Consider the following 21,618-nt stretch of genomic DNA (forward strand, 5'->3'; position numbering starts at 1 on the left):
TCGGATTTGCAAGACGATTAACGTTGGGATCTCAATAGATACACAGTTGTTATAATGTAAAGATACTGTATACTGCGACTATCTTGCACTAATTAAAGTATACAGTACATAGTTACCTAACGCTCAATTGAATCGTGGGTGTATTTACCCAAATGAGGACCAGATGTAATGATCGAAGCACTATTTCGCGTCTGCAACCTCTTGTGTCTCCAGGTATGTTCTTCACAAACGAGCTGCAGGCTGCTGCATGTACTAGATACCGAATTTCTGCTGACGAGCTACTCTTCATCATTTCCTTATGCCTTTCTGAACTTGTAGTTTCTTGCCCGGCTGCATGATGGAGGCGTTCCAGTTACTTTCGCGAGGAGGAATCAAGTTTGACAAACAAAGATTTAAGTCGGACGTTCAGCTATTCAATGTGAGTCGATGTCGTTTCTTCCTCCTGAACCTTGGTCCTCAATTCTGTCAAAGCCAACACAGAATACGGATCTGAAGACAAAAGCGTCATTTGCTGCTAGCAATGACTCTGACCTTCCCACTGAGCTTGACTTCTTCAAGTACGCACAAGGTGGATCCAGCAAGCGCAAACCAGATGATAGATCAGGACCTCTCTTAAAACGCCGAAAGATGGGCGGCGCTTCAGACGACGAAGGCTCGGATATTGAAGATGGCGCACAGGAAGAGCCAGGACCCTCCATTGCCCAGCGTGTTACGGCCAAGGGTTCGGATGTTCCTGAGTCAGCTCAGTCCTTTGAGTCACTCCACGATCGATATGAGCTGCCAAGTCAGCTACTTAAAAATCTCAAAGAAAATGGCTTTCGCCATCCTACAGGAATCCAGTCCCATGGCATACCAATTTTGCTAGAGGTATGTGGCAAAGACCCTGCTATGCTATTGGCCCTCACGGACTATACCAGTCTCGCGACCTGGCAGCTATATCGCCGACGGGTACCGGGAAGACGTTATCATACATTCTTCCCGTCTTCTCACTTCTGAAGTTGCCTTCCTCAACTTCCAAGCATGACGCAGGTTCTGGTGTACGGGCCGTGATTCTAGCCCCCACTCGAGAGTTAGCTCACCAGATACATAACGAGTGTCTGAAACTCGCTGAGGGTCGGAAATGGAAGATTGTACTATTTAACAAGACCACTGCAAACGCACTGAAGGATCAGCAAACTAGAGACAAAGTAGGTGAGTGTTCTTGGATTGGGTGAAAAGGCTCCGCTTGACCAGTTCAAGACATCATCATTAGCACACCCCTCCGTTTAGTAGCGGCCATACAAGAAGGCAACGTCACGTTGAAGAAGTGAGTAAACTCCCTTGTTCCTTCTTCAATCCCACTGGTCTCACGTTTATAAGCGTCCGTCATCTCGTCTTAGACGAGGCCGACCGCATGTTGGATGCCGAGTTTCTGTCTCAAGTGCAGGAGATTATCGCTGCGTGCACACATCCCAACCTTCAAAAAGCAGTGTTCAGTGCGACGTTGCCCGCTGGGGCAGAAAAACTCGCAATGGCGATGTTACGCAATCCAATACGTATAGTGGTGGGCTTGAAGTATGCCGGATTCACCTGCCACCGACCTGTCGCTGATTGTACATCATCAGGGACACACCGCTACCTCTCATTGCACAATCTCTGACCTACGTTGCCGATGACGCCTCAAAACTTCCGAGTCTACTGACATACTTTGCTCAACCATACAACCCGCCCGTTCTCGTTTTCACCTCTACTCAGCCCCGAGCCTCGTCCCTTGCATCAGAGCTTATCATGAGTGGAATACCAAATGTGGACTGCTTGCACGCTGGTATGACCCGGAAGCAACGCGAAGATGCTGTGAGCCGGATGCGAAGAGGAGAAAGCTGGATTATTGTCAGCACGGAAGTTATGGCACGTGGCATGGATTTTAAGGGTGTACGAGAGGTTATCAACTACGACTTCCCAACAAGCGTACAAAGCTATATCCACCGGATAGGTAAGGTGCTGTTCGAACGTCGCAGAAACACCGAGCTTACTGGCACACTGTAGGTCGTACTGGTCGCGCCGGGCGGGAGGGAAAAGCGGTCACATATTTTACGGATGAGGACGCGCCTTTTTTGAAGTCGTACGTAGTTTACCGCCATTCCTCTGCTTACTCTCACACTTTGTATAGCATTGCAAATGTCATCCTACAATCTGGCTCTACAGTACCTGAGTGGATGATCAAGCTCCCCAAACCTTCGAAGATGCGCAAAAAGCAAATGGGCAGAGTTAAGCGAGCTGAGACCGTCAACGTCGCGCGCAAGATTGGACGCAACGATGCTTTGAAGAAACGGTAGGCTCTCAGAACTGTCAATCCTATTTGACATTGACGGCTTTATATAGAGATATGATCGCCGGGTCAAAACGTCGTAAAGCAAAAGAACAAGCGGAGGATAGTGGTAGCGATGCAGAGATGGCATCGGTACTAGAGTGAGAGCGCAACCTCGATTCATTCCTCGAGTACGCGACAGACCCCCAAATAAAAAGAACATTAAGCTACTTAGGTCAGTACTAGTCTCTCCTAGGTAAACCGAGTTACTTATTAGTTCGATGATAGTCGATCTAGGTTAGTACAAGAGCCTTGAGTGGAGCAGAATCGGAATGTCTATGGCTAGTGTTGCCGCGATTCGAGGAACCAGCTCAAACCGACTCCCTGAAATTCCCTTTCTTGCCACCATATCGACTAGCGAAGGGTTAATCTTCGGGGTTTTTAGCCTTAACACAGCGACGAGGTGTGGTATCTGGACTGATCGGGTTGGTATAATAGGAAATAGTAAGTGTCAGTGCAAGTTTCTTTTGGCTTGTTCCAGCCAGTTCGACAAATGCGGCAACACCGTTCTATGGTATAAGTAGTATAAGTGTCGCTGACTCCGAAGATGAAAGCGGAGCTTGAATAATTTGTAACCGAAAGAAGTGACAGCTGATGACAGGGGCTTTGCATCCAGCTGTACTTCCCCTCACGCCCCAATCTTACCAAGCTTTGTGAAGAACAACGTTCGCCATTTCAAGCGTGTCCCACATACGGTTCAGAGAGACCCTGTGCGCACGGAGTTTAAGGTTTTGTATTGACGATGAGCACGCCATCAGTTCAAAATCTGGAGGAAGCTGCAAACATTGCGTCCGAGTACATTGCCAGTAAGTTGAGTTGGGTCGATGTGGTTGGAAATAGCCTTGACTGGCCTCAATTACTGCATAGGCCTAGATAACGTCCCAAGTGAGGTACAGTTTCTTCTACAGGAAATCCGTACGAAAGACCAGCGCTGTCAAGGTAATTCTGATCGTGTCTATGTCGCCAAGGCAGTTTGCCGACTCTTTCGCACAGAGATCCACCAAGAGGTCACCAAAGAGGCGAACAGATACATACGCCACTCTCTGAAAGCAGAGACCGATGCCGCTAAAGACAAGCCTTTTCCGCCGTCGCCCATTGAACACATTCATGAGGCTCGGCAAACCCTTGCCGCCCTTTCAGAGGAGAAGATTGCGCTTGCTCAACGTGTAATCGAGCTACTCAATCGCAAGCGCGGTCGTCTCGATCATGATTTACGACGGGTGCTCCTGCTCCAAGGTGATACTGAAGCGGCTGCTGTCGTCGCCGCTGGTGTCCCACTCAGCTTGAGCAGCGCGGGTACAGGATATGCACTCGGTGGGCGGAACCCTGCTCAGCAGATCACAGAAAGTCTGCGGAACGCGTACGGCACTACCGCTGTGAGCGCCGGTAACAGCATATCCGCCTCTCAGTCACGAGTCCCTGTAGCAGAAGAAGGCCTTTACAAGAGTGCGTGCTCGTTTACAGTGAAAACCTTTGGGCGCTCACTATCCCGTGCAGAGCGCAAGCTCAACAGCACACAAGCCTCGATCAGACTTTCACCAGCTCCTAGCTCCGCCTACGCACCTGGTCGCAGCAGAGGCCGCAAGAAAGCAGAGTCAGAAGACCTTGACCTAGATTTCGAAGAGGAACCCCAAGGTACCGAGGAACTTGAAGGGGAGGAGATGGAGGCAGAAGACGGAGATGACGGACCTTATTGCTTCTGCCAGAGCGGCAGTTACGGAGAGATGATCGGATGTGACAATGAGGGTTGTCCTTACCAATGGGTGCGTAAGACATCTCTCCTGTTGTCTGTGTGTTGACCCATTGATTAGTTTCATCTTCCTTGTGTCAATCTTACCAAACCCCTTCCCGAGCGCTGGTTCTGCGACGAATGTATCAAGAAAGGTTTTAAACCTACTAGCTCAGGACGCAAAGCTCGGAAGAAGTAGTTCTATGCAGGATGGCAGGATGGTAAGCTGTGGCCATCACTTGTGAGGATCCTGCAAGTCTTCTTTCAGTAGGACCGTTCTCGACTTCTTTTCTCTCTTCTTCAAGCCTCTATGGCCCAGTAACAAATCATACCTGATGTTATGAGACTGTTCTCATCGATGCTTAACTTGACCTACGTCTTTCTCTACTGTAATGACACGGACTCCGCTGACGCCCGTAGTGTACTCTTATAATGGCCCATATGATGTGTTTCGACAGTCTATAATTGAAGGCTACCGTTTCCGCAGTATCAATGTAACTCCAACCCTTGGTTCATCCTCGTCCTGGGAACCTGACAAGGCAAATGTGATCGGGCAAATGATGTGATTACAAGGGATGGTTTCCTCGGAACCTATTGCCGGAGCAACGCTAACGCTCTTTCGGGGCGGCGGCAAATGAAACGCAACGAAGCGAGGACCGGATTAGGCAACTACTGCAGGCTTTCCTTGCCCCAGCCCCACAAAGCCTCGCGGTCATGCCTCGTGGGCTTATCAATCTTACTCACTACACATAAGACGCGGTGAGAGCTGATGAGAGCACCAGCCTATGCGCGTTGTACAGGGCATTACTATGACCGCCAAGTGACAGGAGACACTAGCTGTCGAACATCGTCGTCTCGCCTTGTCGACCGCTTAGCGCGTTTCTTGTTCTCTGTTCCTACTTATACGCCTCTTTGACTCTCCAATCCTCCACAACTTACAACTTCATGCCTTCAACGCGCCATCTTCCCTCCAAATCCACCCGTCAGCTTTTGGGGCAGGCTCCTCAGACTGGTGCGTATTCTTGACGCGTCTTTCGTCCTTCCGCTAACTCGCTAGGTTAGATGTGAATGACCTTTTAGGCACCTACAACCGCATAAGGGGCAGTCTCCTGCACGAGTTCATACTCAATAACGCAGGCCATCCGTCTTCTCCTTCACCCTCCAACTGCACCGAAGACTCAACCTCTGAAACTTCCTGCAGCTTCATTGTTTCCAAGTCACACAGTCGCAGGCGCGAACCCGGCCATATTCCTCGTCCTCCAAACGCATTCTTGACTTTCCGCTCTTACCTCTGCGTCGTCAACAATATTGGCGGTGATGGAAACCAGAGGCAGGTTTCCAAAGACGCAGGAAAACGATGGGAGCAGCTCGACGCGCATGAAAAAGAGCGTTTCAAGGCACTTTCTGAGAATATCAAGGCTATTCATACTCAGTTCTGGCCTAAACATCGTTACAACCCTGCGCAAGGCCAGAATTCCAAGTCCAAGGCTACGAAGAAAGGTCCGAAGCCCCGCACAGGGTCTCTCCGCGTCAAAGGCCCTGAACTTGCCACCTCGACGATCATTTCTCCACCGCTAAAGTTGAAGTTGTCCAGGCCTCTCTCTCCATGTCTTCTCCAGACACAGCCAGCTGCTTCCATCTCCCCGTCGTCTCATCTCCAGGGCACCTCTAACTATTTTGTTCAATATGATGCCGCCGAGAGTCCTGTTATGTTGATACCGGACGACGATGACATGCCTGATTTGACATATCCTGAAGATGATCTCAAAAAGGATTGTGGATCTGCAACAAATTTCCCACTTACGACACTCGACGAGGAGATGACGCCAATGGTAAGCCATGCATGTCGTTTTCATCCTCATCGGCTTATGTGTTCGAGTAGATGAGCATGCCTTGTCATCACTTGATGTGTTTATCTCCGGAACGTAACTCATGCCTGATTGCGTCTCCCATCAACTCTGAGTCTCTCGACTCCTTTCACGGTTGTTCCATCCAGCTGGATACCACTCTCCTAATAGACGAGGATACTACAGTAATCCCATCCTCAGAACCCATCCACATGGATGTCGAGTTCACTGGCACCACTAGCCCGCCGTTCGCGTTGGGATTAGAAGATGAGGATCCCTTCAGCATGGTGTTCCCAGCGCTGTGCGCATTTCCTAGGGAAGAATATGCCGCCTTCCAGCTTGCATCCGCCGTAGAGCATGACTACACTCGCAACGAGCAGTGGTTTTCTTAACGGCGCACTTTGGGTCTGGATCGTGCCAAAATACGAGCGGGCAACATTGCAACGTGGCCCACCCGAAACCGAGGAAGGCCGTCCTACCGACACCGATGGCGTTACAAGTCCTTAAGCAAAAGCATGTGGTCTTTGTCTTTCTTCTGCCCTGAAAGCTCGATTATTCCTCGCTGCAAGTTTATACCCATACCGTGGAATAACATATATAGACTCCAAAAAAAAGACACAGACCATGATCGAGGGTGTCATCAGGGAAGGCCTCAAGTTGGGCACAAAGAACCACTACTTGGACGGTATCCCTGCATTGTACAAGGCGGCAGACTTATTCGCCCATTTCAATCTGGAAGATGCCTTGTACAATACTCCTTCGCAACGAGTCGCCATCGGTAAGTAATATATCTGATAAGGCTGTTGAGATTCTGACAGCGTTGCGCTTAGGTCTCCTATTGCGAGACAAGAACGTCCATAATGTGCACAGTGGCTCACATTGGTCAAGTTCGTTGTTATTTGTCTTGGTAACACAGCTGGTTTCGTTGTCAGATGGTCAGTTGTCGGTTCTCTTGACAGTGCCAAGTATTTATTTAAGTATACATGGCTACGTACAGATGCTGCAACACAGCTTGTTAATGGCTTCAACCATTTTATTCAGCGAGTACAAGAGCTAGGACTGGATAAAGCCGTAGATGCCCCACCGCTCGTGAATGTATGTTCTCTGTACTTTGGTGTTTCATCACAGTGGGCTGACAAATGTGTGGGTAGGGCCGCGAAGTGCTTGCAGTCATGAATGCGAAACCAGGACCATGGACCAGGACCGTGCTCGATCGCGTCGTTGAATGGCAGCTGGAACATCCGGATGGCTCCAAGAACGAATGCATAAAATGGCTTGCAGAGGAACGTGACGCTGGGCGACTAGCCGTCGGCGATCATCAGGGCGCTGGCATGGGTAGTAAGAGGGGTAAAAACAATGCGGAGGAAGGATCGCCAAAGAAGGCGAAACGATGACCGAGCTTCTTCCAGTGGTATCCGATAGACCAATGGTATAAGTCAAGTAATATAATTACAATCGGGGACTTAAGACAAAATGCTCGTCACTAGTAGTATAAAACAATCCGCCGGCTTAACTGGCCAATAACTGTCAATATGCTTTAATGTTACATATACAATTGAAATATGCTGTGCGTAGCTATTAATGCAAATGCTGAAGGATGCAATGATTTACGGAGGATGTGGAATTAATTCTAGCTGCAAAGCAGTCAGAAGGGAGGGGTGCAGGGATGGGAGGTGTTTGCGCGACCGCGAACTTTCGGGAGAGATGAGGTCATGAAGTAGGGAAGCAGCAAGCACTGCGGATGAAATGGGACCCCGGGAAGAGGAAGCAGAATCCTTGATAGCGGGAGCAGCGTAGAAAATGCATGAGTAAAGGGCGAGGTTGTTAATGAGCTGCAATGATAGCAAAGGGTCCGGCCCTAGCAACTCATCATGAGCAAGACCACGGGCCAGAGACCCATATTCACCTTTGAGCATCTTGTCTAACTCTTCCCCAACCCGCTCTCTGCTGATCTTCTTTGCTAGACCCGCCTGCACGAGACGATCAGTTTGACGTGCACCCACATGAGAAGGATGATTCACTTGAACTTCCGCATCTCGAGCTGCATCCTGCAACTCTGTTACCATTTCGAACCCAAGGCGACTGGCAAATCGGATGCACCGTATCACGCGGAGTTCGTCATCGCGAAATGTCTCGAGAGGTGGTAATGGAGTTCGAACGATTCCTCGACGAAGGTCTGCTAATCCCTTGCAAAGATGATGAGGTAAAGAACAGAAGGGTAGTGTAATCATACCTTTTCGGTGTGGTCTTCCACTTGTCTGGTATGTACGTTATAGAAGAGCGTGTTGATTGTGAGGTCGCGTCGCAGAGCATCTTGCAATGGTGTTCCAAATGTCTGAAACGCATCAGCATATAGCCCTGTTTCTTTAGGGCATCGTAGCACGCACCACTTGAGTTGGAATACGGCTGTCACTGGCGTACTCTTCACTGCGGAGATTTACGAAGTCGAGCTCGATGTCGAACAGCGTTGTGCGTGCGGTCTCAAGGTGCTTGGACTGATCAGGGTTACTCTCGATCTTGGTGATCTTATTCACGGGTATGCTCTTCCGTTCTGAGGCAAAGGATACAAAGCGTTCTGCGAATGGCACGCCCATCATGTCCTCCAGGCAGATATCAATGTCATTGCTCTGCAGACCAAGGAGCTACGATACACAAGTTCTCAGGAACTGATGTCAGAAAGCATAAACTTCGAGGGGCCAACCTTATCCCGAACCCATCCTCCGGCGATTCTGCAGGAAGTAGAGAGGCCGTGTTCGGATTTGAGGTAGGTGGTGCATTCGTCAAGGAGCGTGCAGAGTTGGTCCTCGGAGTCTGTCAGCTCGATTTTTTGCCTGACGTGGGGTGCAATGCGACTCTGCATTCTGTACGTGCACCGTCGCAGCGTGCAATTGTTTGACAGGAGGCTCCGGAATCTGATGAAAGTGTCGGCCAAGAGCAAGGTCATTAGAGCTATAAATAGTGCGCCGGCGCGCCAGAGTCATCGTAGGTCATCGATTCATCGCTTGCCGTGATGCCCCCTGACTCGAGCTCGTCTATGCAAATTCAAATGTTCGCCCAAAGCTCATTGTCAATGGTGTACATAACGTAAATATCCAAAATATAGTCCACAAATATAGTAATCTCACAGCGAATGTGGTTTACGACATCTTGTCCGAAGCGTCCCTCAGCGCAAAGTCTCTCGAAGCCAGCGAAGAAAATCACCCATTTCCTTGTCATTTATAGTATGCTCCAGGCCCTCATAAAGCTTGAGTTGTAGCTGCCCTTCGGGTATTTGTAGGTCCTCCCGCAGGAACGTCATCGCATCATGTCCATACGCAACAGGCACTTCAATGTCAAGTTCGCCATGACACCACAAAATTGGCATGTTCCCTTCAATGAGCAAGATGTGCTGAACGGGGGCATGGTGAGATCTTAAGTATATTAGGTGGCCATATAGCCGGAATGACGTACCTCTCGTGCAGGAAGTGGTATCCAACCCGACAGGCTCACTATACCCCCGAGTTCGTGTAAGCTGGAGAGTCCAGTAATCAAACACGTCGCGGCACCTTGACTGAAGCCGGCCAAGACAACATTCCTCGAGTCAATTCCTGCGTGAACCTGACCCAGAATGATGTCCTCAAGTATACATACGGCGTCCGTCACACCTTCTTCATCATAGTCATCGTTCGCAGGGGGTAATGTGGTAATGTCAAACCAGGATGGCCGCCTGCGGCCCTTATTGAGACTGACGGGCTTGGAGGATCTATATCATATTGTCGTGACAGCGGAACCTGACATGATGAGAGGATACTGACGCTTGAGGAAGCAACCACGTAGTATGAGGCAGTTGAGGCGCAAAGCCCCTCAAGAAGGTCTGTGCCCAAGATGAGTTGGATTGTCCAAGACCCTGAAAAGAGGTCAGAGTGGTGAGCTTTTACTCATACTATAGCCTGAATGTTCTTACATGCAAGAAGATGACGGTGCTGCGGTGTTCACCACTTGCAGAAATCTTCAATGTGGTGCCCTCGGTAGAGATTCCATCCATGGGGCACTATGTAGAGGTGCCAGACACTGGTAGTCCATGGTGGATTTTTGAGAGTTGGCGTACTAGCACAGCCGCGGTAAATATACCCACTATCGTTGTTTGCGCAGTCGCCTAGAGAAGCGGGGTAACCCTGTAAGCGATCAGAGGCACAAATGCGCTCAAGTAAGAGGGCACTGCAAAGCGGTCCAGCGATCGTCCAGCCCATCAGAACAAGAGCTAGAAAGCGCTCATTCGAGACCGGAGCCCAAAAAAGGAGAGACGCGCGATTTCGTCAGATTTTTCATTGTGCTTGGATCCCGGAGCGGACGAAGATACTTAGTCCAGAGGTAAGCTTAGCGAACGCAAACAGGATCTCAATAGCACCGCCCTCCTGCGAACGAACGCGGGATATACGACGCACGTGATAAGTACATCGGCTATTTCCGAATGTGGGAACCTATGTGCGGTATGTAGCAAGTCTGGCCTCTGGAGCTCTAGCAGCTGGCCAACTGCTTTGAACTTGTTCCGGGTAGTGAAATCCTCGAAAGCGGAAGAGCCCATCGCTTGTCTTTCATCTCCTTTCTTTTGTTAATTCTTCTACATCCTTTGAACTTGGTCGGGGAGTTATGGGTGTTGTCGCCAGTTGCTGCGATTCGTGTTGTAAGTCTCCCCATTCTCGCTCACGCCACGGTAACTCAGGCGCTCCACAGTTCACTCTAGGAGGTCACAACAATACGAGCCTCTTCTCCTGGAGAACGAACGAGAGGCGGTAGCGGATCTTCTCCAATATCTTGAGAGTGCGTGTATGCGTTTCCTCGCTTTTGCGGCGTGGCTCACCGGGCTGCGCAGACCGAACTACAACCAATTTCTTCCATGGCTCACCACTCTCTGCCCTCACTACACTCTCTTTCTCTGACAATGTCGACCTTCAACGAAGTGCTGCTTTGGCTTTTGCCGAAATCACCGAGAAGGAAGTTCGGCCTGTTGGACGCGATACCCTTGATCCCATCTTATTCCTCCTGAGCAGTCAAGACACGGAAGTCCAGAGGGCTGCCAGTGCGGCTTTGGGCAACTTAGCAGTCAACAGTATGTGCAATCAAGTCGCAATAAACGTTTCTTTCCGTCCTAAAATTTGACAGCCGACAACAAGCTGCTTATTGTCAAGCTCGGTGGTTTGGAGCCTTTGATCAGGCAGATGCTAAGCCCGAATGTTGAAGTGCAGTGCAATGCCGTTGGGTGTGTCACTAACTTGGCGACTCATGGTAAGTACGCATTGTTCTCCCTTTGTGCGCTCTTACATTCACGGTATGCAGATGATAACAAGACCAAGATTGCCAAGTCCGGCGCCCTGGTGCCTCTCACCCGACTGGCCCGATCCAAGGACATGCGAGTTCAGCGGAATGCGACCGGAGCGTTACTGAACATGACACACTCAGGTCAGTTAACCTACCTTTTGGGTATCATTGTTTGTTGATCGCGCAACAGATGAGAACCGACAACAACTTGTCAACGCTGGTGCCATTCCTGTCCTCGTTTCCCTCCTCAATTCTGTCGACACCGATGTACAGTATTACTGCACAACTGCCTTGAGCAACATTGCCGTTGATGGTTTGTAACACTCCGGCTGTTAATAGGCTGTTTTTAACGATATTTCCCAGGTGTCAATCGCAAGAAGCTTGCCCAAAGCGAACCCAAGCTCGTGACCAGTCTCGTTGCTCTCATGGATAGCTCAAGCCTTAAGGTTCAGTGCCAAGCTGCACTTGCCCTTCGGAATCTTGCAAGTGATGGTGAGAGTCGAATATGTCCCTTCATTATAACTTCAGTAACTCATGCTATTCATAGAGAAATATCAACTAGAGATCGTGAGGGCAGACGGGCTTACGCCCCTCCTTCGTCTCCTGCAATCCACCTACCTACCTCTCATCCTTTCCTCTGCGGCATGCGTCAGAAATGTCTCCATCCATCCCCAGAATGAATCGCCCATTATCGAGTCTGGCTTTTTGCAACCTTTGATCAACCTTCTCTCATTCAAAGACAATGAAGAAGTCCAGTGTCACGCTATCTCGACTCTTCGAAACCTCGCCGCCAGCTCTGAGAAGAACAAGCTCGCCATTGTGAAAGCTGGGGCTGTTCAGTCTATCAAGGAGTTGGTGCTTGAAGTACCAATGAACGTACAAAGCGAGATGACGGCGTGCGTGGCGGTACTGGCCCTGAGCGGTAAGTGGGTTTTTGCTCCAGTCGATTTACTACTGAACCCGGTTTTGTAGACGAACTCAAGGGGCAGCTTTTGGAAATGGGCATCTGCGAGGTTCTGATTCCTTTGACGAATTCTCCAAGCTCAGAAGTTCAGGGAAATAGTGCCGCTGCACTGGGTAATCTTTCTTCCCGAGGTGAGCTCATACAGTCAGCGTGTCTCAGCTGTCCCTTACATCCGTGTAGATGGACGAGCGGCTTCTGATGACTACTCGGCCTTCAACGATGTATGGGAAAAGCCTGATGGTGGACTGCACCGCTACCTGTACAGTTTCCTTACGAGCATAGATGCAACTTTCCAACACATTGCCGTATGGACAATAGTGCAGCTGCTTGAATCAGGGGGTGAGTGATACCGGATTGGCTCGCGCCGTGTATACTAACTTTACCATCTCCACCCATTCCCAGACCCTCAGCTGATTAGCAACATCCGTCACTCGAATCTTTTGAACCCCAGCATTCGTCAGCTCGCCAGCTCGCGCACTCCCACGCCTACCTCTTCCGTTGGCACGCCCCGTTCTCACCGGTCCCACTCTCAATCCTATCAGGACACCGAGGCCGGAGATGGGCAAGGCGAGATCCAGCTCCTCGCACGGAGAATATTGGAGTTCGTCGACGGTGACGCTGCCGACGCTGGTATCCCCCGCAGTGTCACGGGCTCTCATATGCAGCCGGGATCCTCAGTCGACGTTTCTCATGAGGAACTCAGGAGGAGCGTTCGGGAAGCGTTCTCCGGCTCTCAGCATTAACTGCCTCGGACTTGTGTGTAGTGGGTTGATGTTTGCATTCTGTGTCATGCCTGATGGTTGGGTGTTACATATCGTATATATCTCTTGTCCCGTTCCCGTTGCTGACAAGTATGGTCGGTACGCACGATTCCTCCGATCAGTTGTGCCGTCCTGATTGTTTGTTTTGGTTCGATAGTAATCCGTTCATTTGACTTGATTGACAATATTATTATTTGTGATGTATTCATTCCCAAGCATTGATGTCTGACGAATATCACGTCCTTATACCCTGTATCTTCTTTACCATGCAAGGTTTTTGCACGTGGCATGGGGCAACTTTGGGCGGTACAACTGCGGACGAACACTGCAGCATCGTGGCTAAGCAAGGAATAGTCACATTAGTACAAGTGAAGGACTCTACCTGTGTAAATTTGAGAGAATGCGTTCGTGAGGACCTTGGCGGCGAATCCAGTTCCCACGCTGGTCCGCGCTGCCGGCACCGCGGTCCTCTTGCCTTTTGTGGGTAGACGCGGCTAACCGTGCCTTGATCAAAGCCGCCGGCTCAGAAAGGTTATTGTTCTCTCGTCGCTCCGAGTAACGCCAACTTAGCGAGGACAAAGGATAATGGCAACAACAATGACTATAAAGTCGGTGGTCTTTTTCGCCCTGCTTGCTCTCTTTTCTCTGTCTCTGTCTTTCTCTACCTCTTCAGACTAGTCCCGGGTAGGCTGAGCCGCACCCATACTGTGCAAGTGCCTCGTGTTCGCAGCGGGCGGCGTTTCGAGTGTCCTCGATTGCACGTTTTCTACGTGTCTGGTCAACCTGACCACCTGCTTCGTGTTCTTGCCTTCGTGAGGCTTTCCATTTAGATACAAAAGGTGCGACGCTGCTTATAAGATACCCCGACTCGCCCGCGAACGAGCTCAGCTAATCTTCTTCCTTCCAACCGCTCTCAGGAAATTTGACAACCCCAGGCTGCGCCCGGGCCATTGGATACTTTGCAACCACACAATCTTCCTCTTGCTTTATATATAGAGGCACATCGAATTTTTCTCCTCCTTTGCTCTCCGAGCCCCCTTACCAACTCCTAGCATCTACGCGACTTGGTTCTATCGATCCCATTTCGCCTAGAGCACACCGACGATCATGTACATCTCCACGCTACTCACACTCTTTCTCCTCGCCAATGCCGCGCCGACACAGGCGGACATGCTCGGTGTTGGCTTCCTTAAGCGTGCAACCAAGCATGCACACAAGGTAGCCATCAAGCAGTCTGCCACCCTCGCCCGCGATCTGCGGACAACATTCGCAAGTGTGCTGATCCAGGACGCTACAAGCCCATCGATGCAGAACGTTTACTGCGTTGGTTCCGCCGGAAACGTGACTATTCCCAGCCCCGTGAGCAACAGCACGGGCCCCTCGAACTCCGGCAAGCCCTCGGGCTCAGGCAACGGTACGAGCACCGGAACGACTGGCAACTCGACATCGGCATCTTCCCCATGGAAGGTCGTCCAGTCGTATTCGGGTCAAAACTTTTTCAACGGCTGGTCGTTCTACACGGATGCGGACCCTACCAATGGCAACGTACAGTATGTCGACCAGAGCACGGCGAGCTCAAACGGCCTTCTCGAGGTCAACTCGCAAGGACACGCGGTCATGCGCGTAGAGACGACGCCCAAGGTGTCAAACAACCGCATGTCAGTCCGGATCACGACAAATGAGACGTTCACGCAAGGACTGGTGGTAATGGACTCGGTGCACATGCCGACTGGGTGCGCGACATGGCCAGGTGAGCACCCTGAAAGCTTTTCATATCTCGCCCGCGCTCGGCTTGGGCGTTTCCTCATTCATATTTCATATCTCCTGCTTCCTTTCCATTAATGTGTCTGCGTTCGGCTTCTTCATCTATTCCTCCCGGTACCCAATATGGTGGTCCTGCGGTGCTGATTGCATGTGGCCTATAACAGCGTTTTGGACAAATGGCCCCAATTGGCCCGCGGGTGGAGAGATCGACATCGTGGAAGGCGTGAACAACTACACGAATAACCAGGCGACAATTCACACAAACCCTGGCTGCACCGTCCCCTCTTCGCTGAACATGACCGGCACTAGCGTGGGCGGGACCAACTGCGCCGCAGCGGAGACGAACAATCAGGGCTGCGGAGTGCGCTCGAATCAAGGAAACTCCTTTGGGTCGACGTTTAACAATAACAGCGGAGGTGTCTATGCCAGTAAGCACTACTTTGGCCTTTTTCATACAAAGATCCCGATTAACGGACGTTTGCAGTGCTTTGGACCAATGCCGGCGTATCAGTCTACTTCTTCCCGCGCGGGTCGGTACCCTCGGACATTACCAAAGGCGCACCGCAACCACAAGGCTGGGGAGAGCCGATGGCGGACTGGCCTGCGTCAGGGTGCAATCCGTCGACGTTCTTCTACGACCACTCCGCTATCTTTGACACGACCCTCTGGTGAGCGAGACATGTCCGACGCCTGTCTATTTAGAGAATCTGATGGAAATTACAGCGGTGACTGGGCTGGGACGGCGTGGAGTTCAACTGGCGTGCCCGGACAATCAACGAGTTGTGCGCAGCAGACTGGTTATTCGACATGCGAGGCGTTCGTCCAGAACAGCGGAGCGTCCTTTAGCGAAGCCTGTGAGTCTCCCTTAGTTGCAGTAAGTAACACCGTTGCTGACCAGACCATCCAGACTGGGAAGTGGCCAGTGTGAAGATTTACCAGACGCAGTCATGACCATAGAGGCATAGACGACTCATCACGATTCACGACGTAGATGGTATTATATTATATAGAATGCTGGCATCTAGACAGACCTGTAAGATTGTATTATTTGGGTGTATTATTAGATCTAGGTGTAGAATAATATTTACCTGGGCCTAAGGAACGGGTTCAAAGTATTTGTGGTGCCTTGTGGGTGCTTGGTAATGGGAGGGGTCGACCGAATCAGGCAATATGGAGTGGCGGATCATTCTGGAACGTGAGGGAAGGGAATCGCTGCGTCGGGAAACTCGGGAGTCGGGATGGCAAGTTCTGGAAACGCGGGGACGCGTCGTCGGTATACGCGCGTCTTGTCTAGCATTACTACTGCGATTCGTCAGCTTTGCTAGGGAGCACTGGTATAAAATCTCTGCGATATGGCTCACCGACAGCATCAAGTTCTTCTCCGCACACTCGCATTACACTCCCGCACTCTAACACACTCTGAATTGCCATGTTTGCGTTGACTCCTGTCTCTGCTCTTCACTCTGGCTACGGCCAGTCCCACTACGGGCAGTCTCCCCGCGACAGGTACCTCGCCGCTCTTGCAGAAGCTCGCGCTGCTGAAGCCGAGTACGCAGCTGCTCTCGCTCAGGAAGAGGCCATTCGCCGCCAGCGCTACCAAGAGGCGGTCCGCCGACAGCGCGAAGAAGCTATCGCCCGCCGTCAGCGCCAGGAAGCCATCCGCCGCCAGACACTCTTCGATGCTTTCCGCAACCACCAGCTCAACTATATTGTTGATGATGAAGATGAGGATGCCTTCAGCCGCCCCAATCCGTACTACGGTGGCTTCGCCCCTGTGCGTCAGATCCCTCAAGACTATGCACGCGAGGAGCAGGCCCGTCAGCAAGAGTGGGAGCACCGCGTTGCTCAAGCTCAAGCTCGCCGCCAGGCATGGGAGCGCCAGGCTGCCATGCAGCGCGCTTGTTCTCAGGAGCGTCGCGAAGAGGCGATGAATCGTTGTGCCTCTCGCTCTCCAGCTGGACCTGTAAGCTGCTCTCCCTCTGAGAACGTCTTCGAGCCGATACTAACTGAGTTGCCTCAGCAGCGCGTTGCTGCCGAAGCTCCGCAGGTCCAGGCTTTTGAGCCTACCAAACCTCTGAAGGAGCGTCTCGAGTCGCGCTTGATGTCCGAGTACGAGCAGGAGATGAAGGACACCCTCACATCCCTGATTTCATCGCTTGGCTCTTCTGGACCTCAACCCTCGACGGATGCTCCTGAGGTCAAGGAGGACGCTTCTGCTCTCACCTCTGCAACAGAGCCCAAGGGCAAGGAGAAGGAAGTTCGGCCAGTGACCATCCCGATCTCGGACCCCACTCCCAAGGAAGTTTCTGCATCTCTCGACACCATCCGCTCCATCAACGCCGAGTTTGAGAGGCTCTCTTCTGAATTCGAACTTCCTCGCGATCTCGACTTCGACACCACCCCGTCCACCCCCTCCTCAGTCACCTCCGCTGTCTCTGGCTCGAATCTCAAGCTCGCATTCACCGCGCGCAACGCTCCAGTCCGCTTCTTCGAGCATGCGCTTGGCAACCTCCTTGTCAAGCTCGACACCGTCGAGAGCTTCGAAGATGAGCACGTCCGTTCCCAGCGCAAGACTACTGTCACTCGCATTGAGAAGGCGCTCGAGGATCTGGAGAAGGAGGTTGAAGAACGTTTCGAGGCTTTCAAGTGGAAAGAGAACCATGACGCCAAGGTTGAGAACGAGGAGGAGATCGCCAAGACACTGGCCGAAGACCAGGCGTCCGCTCAGGTCACTGCCGCTGATGCGATGGAGATCGAGCAGCTTGCTTCGGACATCTCTCCAGAGGCGGTTCCTTTACCGGTCGGGATTGACGTTGACGACGCCGAAGTCGCAGTTGCAGCTCCCGAGGTCACCTCTCTCCCTTCCGACGCCGTCTCCGCCGACGGCAACGCCCCGTCCACCCATGAGTACGCTACAAAGGAATTCGTAGCGGAGGAGTGTGCCCCTAAGCTTGCAGCAGCCAACGTCCAGACTTCATCACTCGATACCAGCACTCCCATGGAGACCGAGCAACCTCTGGCTGCTGAAGACACTATGAACGAGGTCCCCCGGGCCCCTACTGTCGATGACGTCGAGGTTCAGCACCCCGATGTTGACGTCGTCGACGACATGCCTGAAGCTAAAGAGGTCTCGCAGATGGCCGTTGCAACCGATCTCACCACATCTTCCTACCCTCCTCTCATCTACCCGTCTGTTGCCTCCGACTCCTCCGCACCCTTGAACCCAGAAGCCTCCAACTCCTCTGCTCCCCCATCTCCCACCGAGCCCACTGCTTCCACCGACCGCGACCAGGACGAAGCCATGGTCGACACCTTCCTACTCCCTGCCGCCACATCTCATCCTTCGACGCCCGCTCCTGCGCATCTCACGCAAGATGACGACGACGATGTCGTGGTAGTCGAGGATACCCTCAACTCCGAATCAAGTGGGGGCACAGCTGACCGCGAGCATGAGGATGGGTGGTGCGAAGTAGACGCATGACAACTTTTGGCTTTTATCTGATACTTTTTTTTTCGATTCGTGTGCTCAATGTTATTCTCCCCTCCTGCCAGTGACCATCATCTTGTACTACGCTCAATTATCTATACTATTATTTGTAACTATAAATGGGACATTCAATGAACTCGTCTAATCACGTCCAAATCAATCAATATCCGCAAACCTGGGTGACTCTGAACGGCAGCTCTGTCGTTTTCACGGCGATGCCTAAGTGATGAGATCCAGATGGACGCTTTCCACTTCACCAAAGACTTAATTAAGCGCTCATGCCTCAGTGGTACTGTATATCTTGGGATTCACACTTAGAAAGGGTGTGTGATACGCTGATTGCGCTCAGGTATGATTTCTCGCTTCCCTTATACTAGTAAATACATTAGGAGAACTTCTGTAGCTCCTGTACTCGTATTTAGCTTTTGCTTTCCCGAGCCTTGGCCCGGGACTTGTGACTCGTCTGGTGGTCTATCCACCCATCTCGTGTCTTATTATCTTATCTCGGCATCGGCCGATTACGTGAACACGATGACAGGCTCACGAATTCAACACTCCCCCTCAAACCTTGGTCCATGCCGAGTCTGGGACACGTTTTTCGCGTCCTGGTTTTGGGAGAGGTTTGGTGAGTATAGTCACTGTCATTGTCTTGTTCTGATAATCTTGTGTCATCTCTGGGTTCCTCATTCATTCTCTTCGTGAATGATATATGGTCTGAAAGTGTTTTATGCTTTCTTTATATCCATATTTTATGTCTATTCTTTTTGTATAATAAACGCGGCGTTTACACGGCATTTTTTCGCCGAGCTTTTACTCCGTTTGTAGGTCTGAATTGACTAAGCAATGGCCAGTTGCTTTTGTTGTCTTTATTATATTTTATTCTTTAGTTTCGCGTGCCAGCATTGATTATTTAAGCATGTTCACGCCCACAGTTTGCTATTTCATATTTTATCGGATGCTGGTTCCAGAGGATACATCAGACCCATTTGTCTACTTCGAAGATTTTTTAACTGTGCTCTTTAATCTGACGAGCTTTCTATTCTTAAAATTCTCAGCATGCAAGAGAACTTTTTATTTATTAGGCTAAGTCTTGTTTTAGGCCGGTATGCATCCCAGCTTTTATGATTATTTATTCATTTAGGGTTTGACTTGTTTATGCCTTTGGTCTAGTGTATAGTTAGGCCACGCAGTAGCGCTTTTTTAATAGCCTTGTTTCTTTGACTCGCAGATTCTTATTTGGTTTTTTGTTACTGAGTTTTCTACTCGGATTTTGTTCTGATTGTGTCTTTAGTCTGATCACGTTTTTTCGCCTATTTTGACGCTGGATCTAATTCTAGCTTCCGGATTTTACTCTAGCATTCTTTATGCCCATTTAAGCAGCTTTTTATATGCCGGTTTCGGCGTGGTATCTAACTACTCCCCCTCATGCCGGAAACCCGGCTGGGAAAGTGCATTAGAGTTCGCTGGGACACTTTTGTCTCCCAGACTTTATATATTTTCATTTCCATCTCTCATATTTTAAACTCCCCCTGACTTCAGTCAGTATGCTCGGGGGATTAATTTCTGGGACCTGTCTTCAATAGGCTCTTTTAAGTGATGATTTTTCTGTCTGAGTTTTAAAGCTCTTGCCATATTTAGCGCGCAACTTCAGTCTGACTGTCTCAGCCCAATTATTCGGACTTCTATCTTGTCTTTGGAGTATATATCATCGAGACACTCTATATTTCTATAGATATTTTCTCATTTATTTGAGCACTTTCGAGTGCGACTACTCATGTCTGAGTTTAAACCGTGTTACCATATATGGTATAGAGAGTCAATCTCATCTTGACTGTTTCAATCTCAGTTCTAACTCTTGCCTTTTTCGGCAAAGAACATGAGTCGGGTTCTCTCTCATGATGAACACAGCTTGTCGAACTTATTCTACAACCTTTCAGGTGTATCTTTTATTTTATGTCTGTCCTTCGTAGTTTTTTTTAAGAACTTCATAGTCCATTTGAGTATGTTACAAACGTGTGAACAAATCAAAATTCTGAGGTTTGGGAACATGTGTCATGTTTGTTTTTTCTCGTAAGCAGGACATTGTCGTGTCCAAATACCTGCTCCGTAAATAGAGAGTATCTAGTTTTTGTTTGGTCTTCTGCTGGGCTTCTCGGCCTTATGCAGATTCTACTCGGGCAATCTCACCCGAGTACTTCTGTTTTTGTTTATTCACATAAATGTTTATTATGTCATCTACCCATTCGGTAAGATGGACCGTCTCAGGGGAATTGCGAATATAATCGCACGAATCTGGCTTTTGCCAGTTTCGTATGGACTGTCTGAGTCCGAACGCGCAAGCACGTGATGTGCTTCTGCTGCCGTTCTCCGGCATGGCCTGTCCACGGTGCGTGAGGAATAGGATGTGGCAAGCGAGGCGATGAAGAAGCGTGGTGTAAATATATGCGAGCGGGAGCGCGGGGCTCATAACCTCTTGGGATTCACACTTAGAAAGGGTGTGTGATACGCTGATTGCGCTCAGGTATGATTTCTCGCTTCCCTTATACTAGTAAATACATTAGGAGAACTTCTGTAGCTCCTGTACTCGTATTTAGCTTCTGATTCTCTAATAAATAGCTTTTGCTTTCCCGAGCCTTGGCCCGGGACTTGTGACTCGTCTGGTGGTCTATCCACCCATCTCGTGTCTTATTATCTTATCTCGGCATCGGCCGATTACGTGAACACGATGACAGGCTCACGAATTCAACAGTATATAGGGCGGAATTCGAACGTGGGGTGCGGAGGTTAGGAACGAAAGTCTTTCACAGGATCCTTCGTTAAGTTCAAGCTTACTTTTCTATAATACCTTACAAGACTATCTTCAAGCCTGTAAGCTAGCTGCGCAACTTAAGCCAAGCATTACGTTGAGCAGAATGCCATCATGATAGCCAAAGTAACACTTGATACCCAGTGGAAACGTGCTGTGCTCAGATGTGTGGGAATCAGGGCGGATTGGTGAATCGAAGCATAGTAGGGTACATCTTTGATTTTTCATCAATAAAATGCGGGCATATTGGTGAAAGACAGTGCATGTGACCTTGGCGCGATTAGAATACCAAAAAGTTCGACGCATATGGCACTCAGGGAACTAGATACGGGCCCGAACTTCCTGCTGTTGCTTCATCAATCATCTTTTTCATGAATGGAATATTCCCAGCAGCGGTCCTGGTGAAAGGAAGTATTGCCGCGTTTGCTTCGTGAAATGCCAAGTCTTTATAAGTCCTGAAACTGACACAAATCGTCATGCAGAGGTTCTGATTGGCTCGGACAGTGAATTTAAATGTGATATCCTTGCAGTAGTTATGTGTTTGTCCGCTAATTATAAATAGGCAATTGAAATGTCCCCGTAAAACCACATTTCAGTAGGTCTGTAATATTCAAG

At 50.1% G+C, this 21,618-nt stretch overlaps 9 protein-coding genes across 9 annotated transcripts; 7 read left to right on the plus strand and 2 right to left on the minus strand.

Moving 5' to 3' along the window:
- Nucleotides 1–337: 337 nt before the first annotated feature.
- Nucleotides 338–2,315, plus strand: CONPUDRAFT_46785 (P-loop containing nucleoside triphosphate hydrolase protein; the record flags this gene model as incomplete). The annotated part of the gene is made up of 8 exons (XM_007764422.1): nt 338–418; nt 472–867; nt 918–1,191; nt 1,234–1,306; nt 1,360–1,554; nt 1,605–1,972; nt 2,026–2,101; nt 2,150–2,315. 8 exons carry the CDS (start codon nt 338–340, stop codon nt 2,313–2,315), a joined length of 1,629 nt encoding a protein of 542 aa, XP_007762612.1.
- A 680-nt stretch (nt 2,316–2,995) lies between these two features.
- CONPUDRAFT_133829 (uncharacterized protein) lies at nt 2,996–4,579 on the plus strand. The gene is made up of 5 exons (XM_007765027.1): nt 2,996–3,153; nt 3,215–3,286; nt 3,341–3,793; nt 3,845–4,110; nt 4,159–4,579. The coding sequence occupies exons 1-5, from the start codon at nt 3,090–3,092 to the stop codon at nt 4,273–4,275; spliced, it is 972 nt and encodes a 323-aa protein (XP_007763217.1). The 5' UTR covers nt 2,996–3,089; the 3' UTR covers nt 4,276–4,579.
- A 442-nt stretch (nt 4,580–5,021) lies between these two features.
- On the plus strand, nt 5,022–6,323 carry CONPUDRAFT_161150 (uncharacterized protein; the record flags this gene model as incomplete). Its single annotated transcript, XM_007765028.1, has 3 exons — nt 5,022–5,088; nt 5,157–5,908; nt 5,959–6,323. 3 exons carry the CDS (start codon nt 5,022–5,024, stop codon nt 6,313–6,315), a joined length of 1,176 nt encoding a protein of 391 aa, XP_007763218.1. The 3' UTR covers nt 6,316–6,323.
- A 133-nt stretch (nt 6,324–6,456) lies between these two features.
- Nucleotides 6,457–7,427, plus strand: CONPUDRAFT_161151 (uncharacterized protein). The gene is made up of 4 exons (XM_007765029.1): nt 6,457–6,701; nt 6,754–6,858; nt 6,921–7,018; nt 7,075–7,427. Exons 1-4 carry the CDS (start codon nt 6,548–6,550, stop codon nt 7,315–7,317), a joined length of 600 nt encoding a protein of 199 aa, XP_007763219.1. The 5' UTR covers nt 6,457–6,547; the 3' UTR covers nt 7,318–7,427.
- Nucleotides 7,428–7,530: 103 nt separating this feature from the next.
- On the minus strand, nt 7,531–8,783 carry CONPUDRAFT_46921 (uncharacterized protein; the record flags this gene model as incomplete). The annotated part of the gene is made up of 5 exons (XM_007764435.1): nt 7,531–7,893; nt 7,945–8,109; nt 8,157–8,258; nt 8,311–8,565; nt 8,625–8,783. 5 exons carry the CDS (start codon nt 8,781–8,783, stop codon nt 7,531–7,533), a joined length of 1,044 nt encoding a protein of 347 aa, XP_007762625.1.
- A 223-nt stretch (nt 8,784–9,006) lies between these two features.
- CONPUDRAFT_94803 (phospholipase carboxylesterase) lies at nt 9,007–10,007 on the minus strand. The gene is made up of 4 exons (XM_007765030.1): nt 9,867–10,007; nt 9,718–9,809; nt 9,374–9,665; nt 9,007–9,311 (listed from the first exon to the last, which is right to left on the minus strand). The coding sequence occupies exons 1-4, from the start codon at nt 9,945–9,947 to the stop codon at nt 9,087–9,089; spliced, it is 690 nt and encodes a 229-aa protein (XP_007763220.1). The 5' UTR covers nt 9,948–10,007; the 3' UTR covers nt 9,007–9,086.
- Nucleotides 10,008–10,451: 444 nt separating this feature from the next.
- CONPUDRAFT_78756 (vacuolar protein 8) lies at nt 10,452–13,188 on the plus strand. The gene is made up of 11 exons (XM_007764563.1): nt 10,452–10,586; nt 10,637–10,723; nt 10,776–11,012; nt 11,066–11,188; nt 11,240–11,362; nt 11,412–11,534; nt 11,585–11,713; nt 11,769–12,143; nt 12,194–12,316; nt 12,366–12,524; nt 12,588–13,188. The coding sequence occupies exons 1-11, from the start codon at nt 10,553–10,555 to the stop codon at nt 12,926–12,928; spliced, it is 1,854 nt and encodes a 617-aa protein (XP_007762753.1). The 5' UTR covers nt 10,452–10,552; the 3' UTR covers nt 12,929–13,188.
- A 409-nt stretch (nt 13,189–13,597) lies between these two features.
- Nucleotides 13,598–15,669, plus strand: CONPUDRAFT_140968 (glycoside hydrolase family 16 protein). Its single transcript, XM_007765031.1, has 6 exons — nt 13,598–13,785; nt 13,864–14,696; nt 14,875–15,138; nt 15,195–15,378; nt 15,434–15,564; nt 15,609–15,669. The coding sequence occupies exons 2-6, from the start codon at nt 14,054–14,056 to the stop codon at nt 15,659–15,661; spliced, it is 1,275 nt and encodes a 424-aa protein (XP_007763221.1). The 5' UTR covers nt 13,598–13,785; nt 13,864–14,053; the 3' UTR covers nt 15,662–15,669.
- A 406-nt stretch (nt 15,670–16,075) lies between these two features.
- CONPUDRAFT_133832 (uncharacterized protein) lies at nt 16,076–18,369 on the plus strand. The gene is made up of 2 exons (XM_007765032.1): nt 16,076–16,673; nt 16,731–18,369. Exons 1-2 carry the CDS (start codon nt 16,140–16,142, stop codon nt 18,189–18,191), a joined length of 1,995 nt encoding a protein of 664 aa, XP_007763222.1. The 5' UTR covers nt 16,076–16,139; the 3' UTR covers nt 18,192–18,369.
- Nucleotides 18,370–21,618: the final 3,249 nt, after the last annotated feature.

This window comes from Coniophora puteana (genome assembly GCF_000271625.1).
Source record: "Coniophora puteana RWD-64-598 SS2 unplaced genomic scaffold CONPUscaffold_1, whole genome shotgun sequence".
NCBI lineage: Eukaryota > Fungi > Basidiomycota > Agaricomycetes > Boletales > Coniophoraceae > Coniophora > Coniophora puteana.

Bases quoted from the DNA above. Each gene is read 5' to 3' on its own strand.
- CONPUDRAFT_133829 (XM_007765027.1), top strand. From the start codon at position 3,090: ATGAGCACGCCATCAGTTCAAAATCTGGAGGAAGCTGCAAACATTGCG. The intron at 3,154-3,214 runs GTAAGTTGAGTT...ATTACTGCATAG, and splicing joins TGCGTCCGAGTACATTGCCA to GCCTAGATAACGTCCCAAGT. The intron at 4,111-4,158 runs GTGCGTAAGACA...CCCATTGATTAG, and splicing joins AGGGTTGTCCTTACCAATGG to TTTCATCTTCCTTGTGTCAA.
- CONPUDRAFT_161151 (XM_007765029.1), top strand. From the start codon at position 6,548: ATGATCGAGGGTGTCATCAGGGAAGGCCTCAAGTTGGGCACAAAGAAC. The intron at 6,859-6,920 runs GTCAGTTGTCGG...GGCTACGTACAG, and splicing joins GCTGGTTTCGTTGTCAGATG to ATGCTGCAACACAGCTTGTT. The intron at 7,019-7,074 runs GTATGTTCTCTG...ATGTGTGGGTAG, and splicing joins ATGCCCCACCGCTCGTGAAT to GGCCGCGAAGTGCTTGCAGT.
- CONPUDRAFT_133832 (XM_007765032.1), top strand. From the start codon at position 16,140: ATGTTTGCGTTGACTCCTGTCTCTGCTCTTCACTCTGGCTACGGCCAG. The intron at 16,674-16,730 runs GTAAGCTGCTCT...GAGTTGCCTCAG, and splicing joins CTCGCTCTCCAGCTGGACCT to CAGCGCGTTGCTGCCGAAGC.
- CONPUDRAFT_78756 (XM_007764563.1), top strand. From the start codon at position 10,553: ATGGGTGTTGTCGCCAGTTGCTGCGATTCGTGTT. The intron at 11,714-11,768 runs GTGAGAGTCGAA...TGCTATTCATAG, and splicing joins TCGGAATCTTGCAAGTGATG to AGAAATATCAACTAGAGATC. The intron at 12,144-12,193 runs GTAAGTGGGTTT...CCGGTTTTGTAG, and splicing joins GGCGGTACTGGCCCTGAGCG to ACGAACTCAAGGGGCAGCTT.
- CONPUDRAFT_94803 (XM_007765030.1), bottom strand. From the start codon at position 9,947: ATGGATGGAATCTCTACCGAGGGCACCACATTGAAGATTTCTGCAAGT. The intron at 9,666-9,717 runs GTCAGTATCCTC...AATATGATATAG, and splicing joins ACGTGGTTGCTTCCTCAAGC to ATCCTCCAAGCCCGTCAGTC. The intron at 9,312-9,373 runs GTACGTCATTCC...GCCCCCGTTCAG, and splicing joins TACCACTTCCTGCACGAGAG to CACATCTTGCTCATTGAAGG.
- CONPUDRAFT_140968 (XM_007765031.1), top strand. From the start codon at position 14,054: ATGTACATCTCCACGCTACTCACACTCTTTCTCCTCGCCAATGCCGCG. The intron at 15,379-15,433 runs GTGAGCGAGACA...TGGAAATTACAG, and splicing joins ATCTTTGACACGACCCTCTG to CGGTGACTGGGCTGGGACGG. The intron at 15,565-15,608 runs GTGAGTCTCCCT...GTTGCTGACCAG, and splicing joins AGCGTCCTTTAGCGAAGCCT to ACCATCCAGACTGGGAAGTG.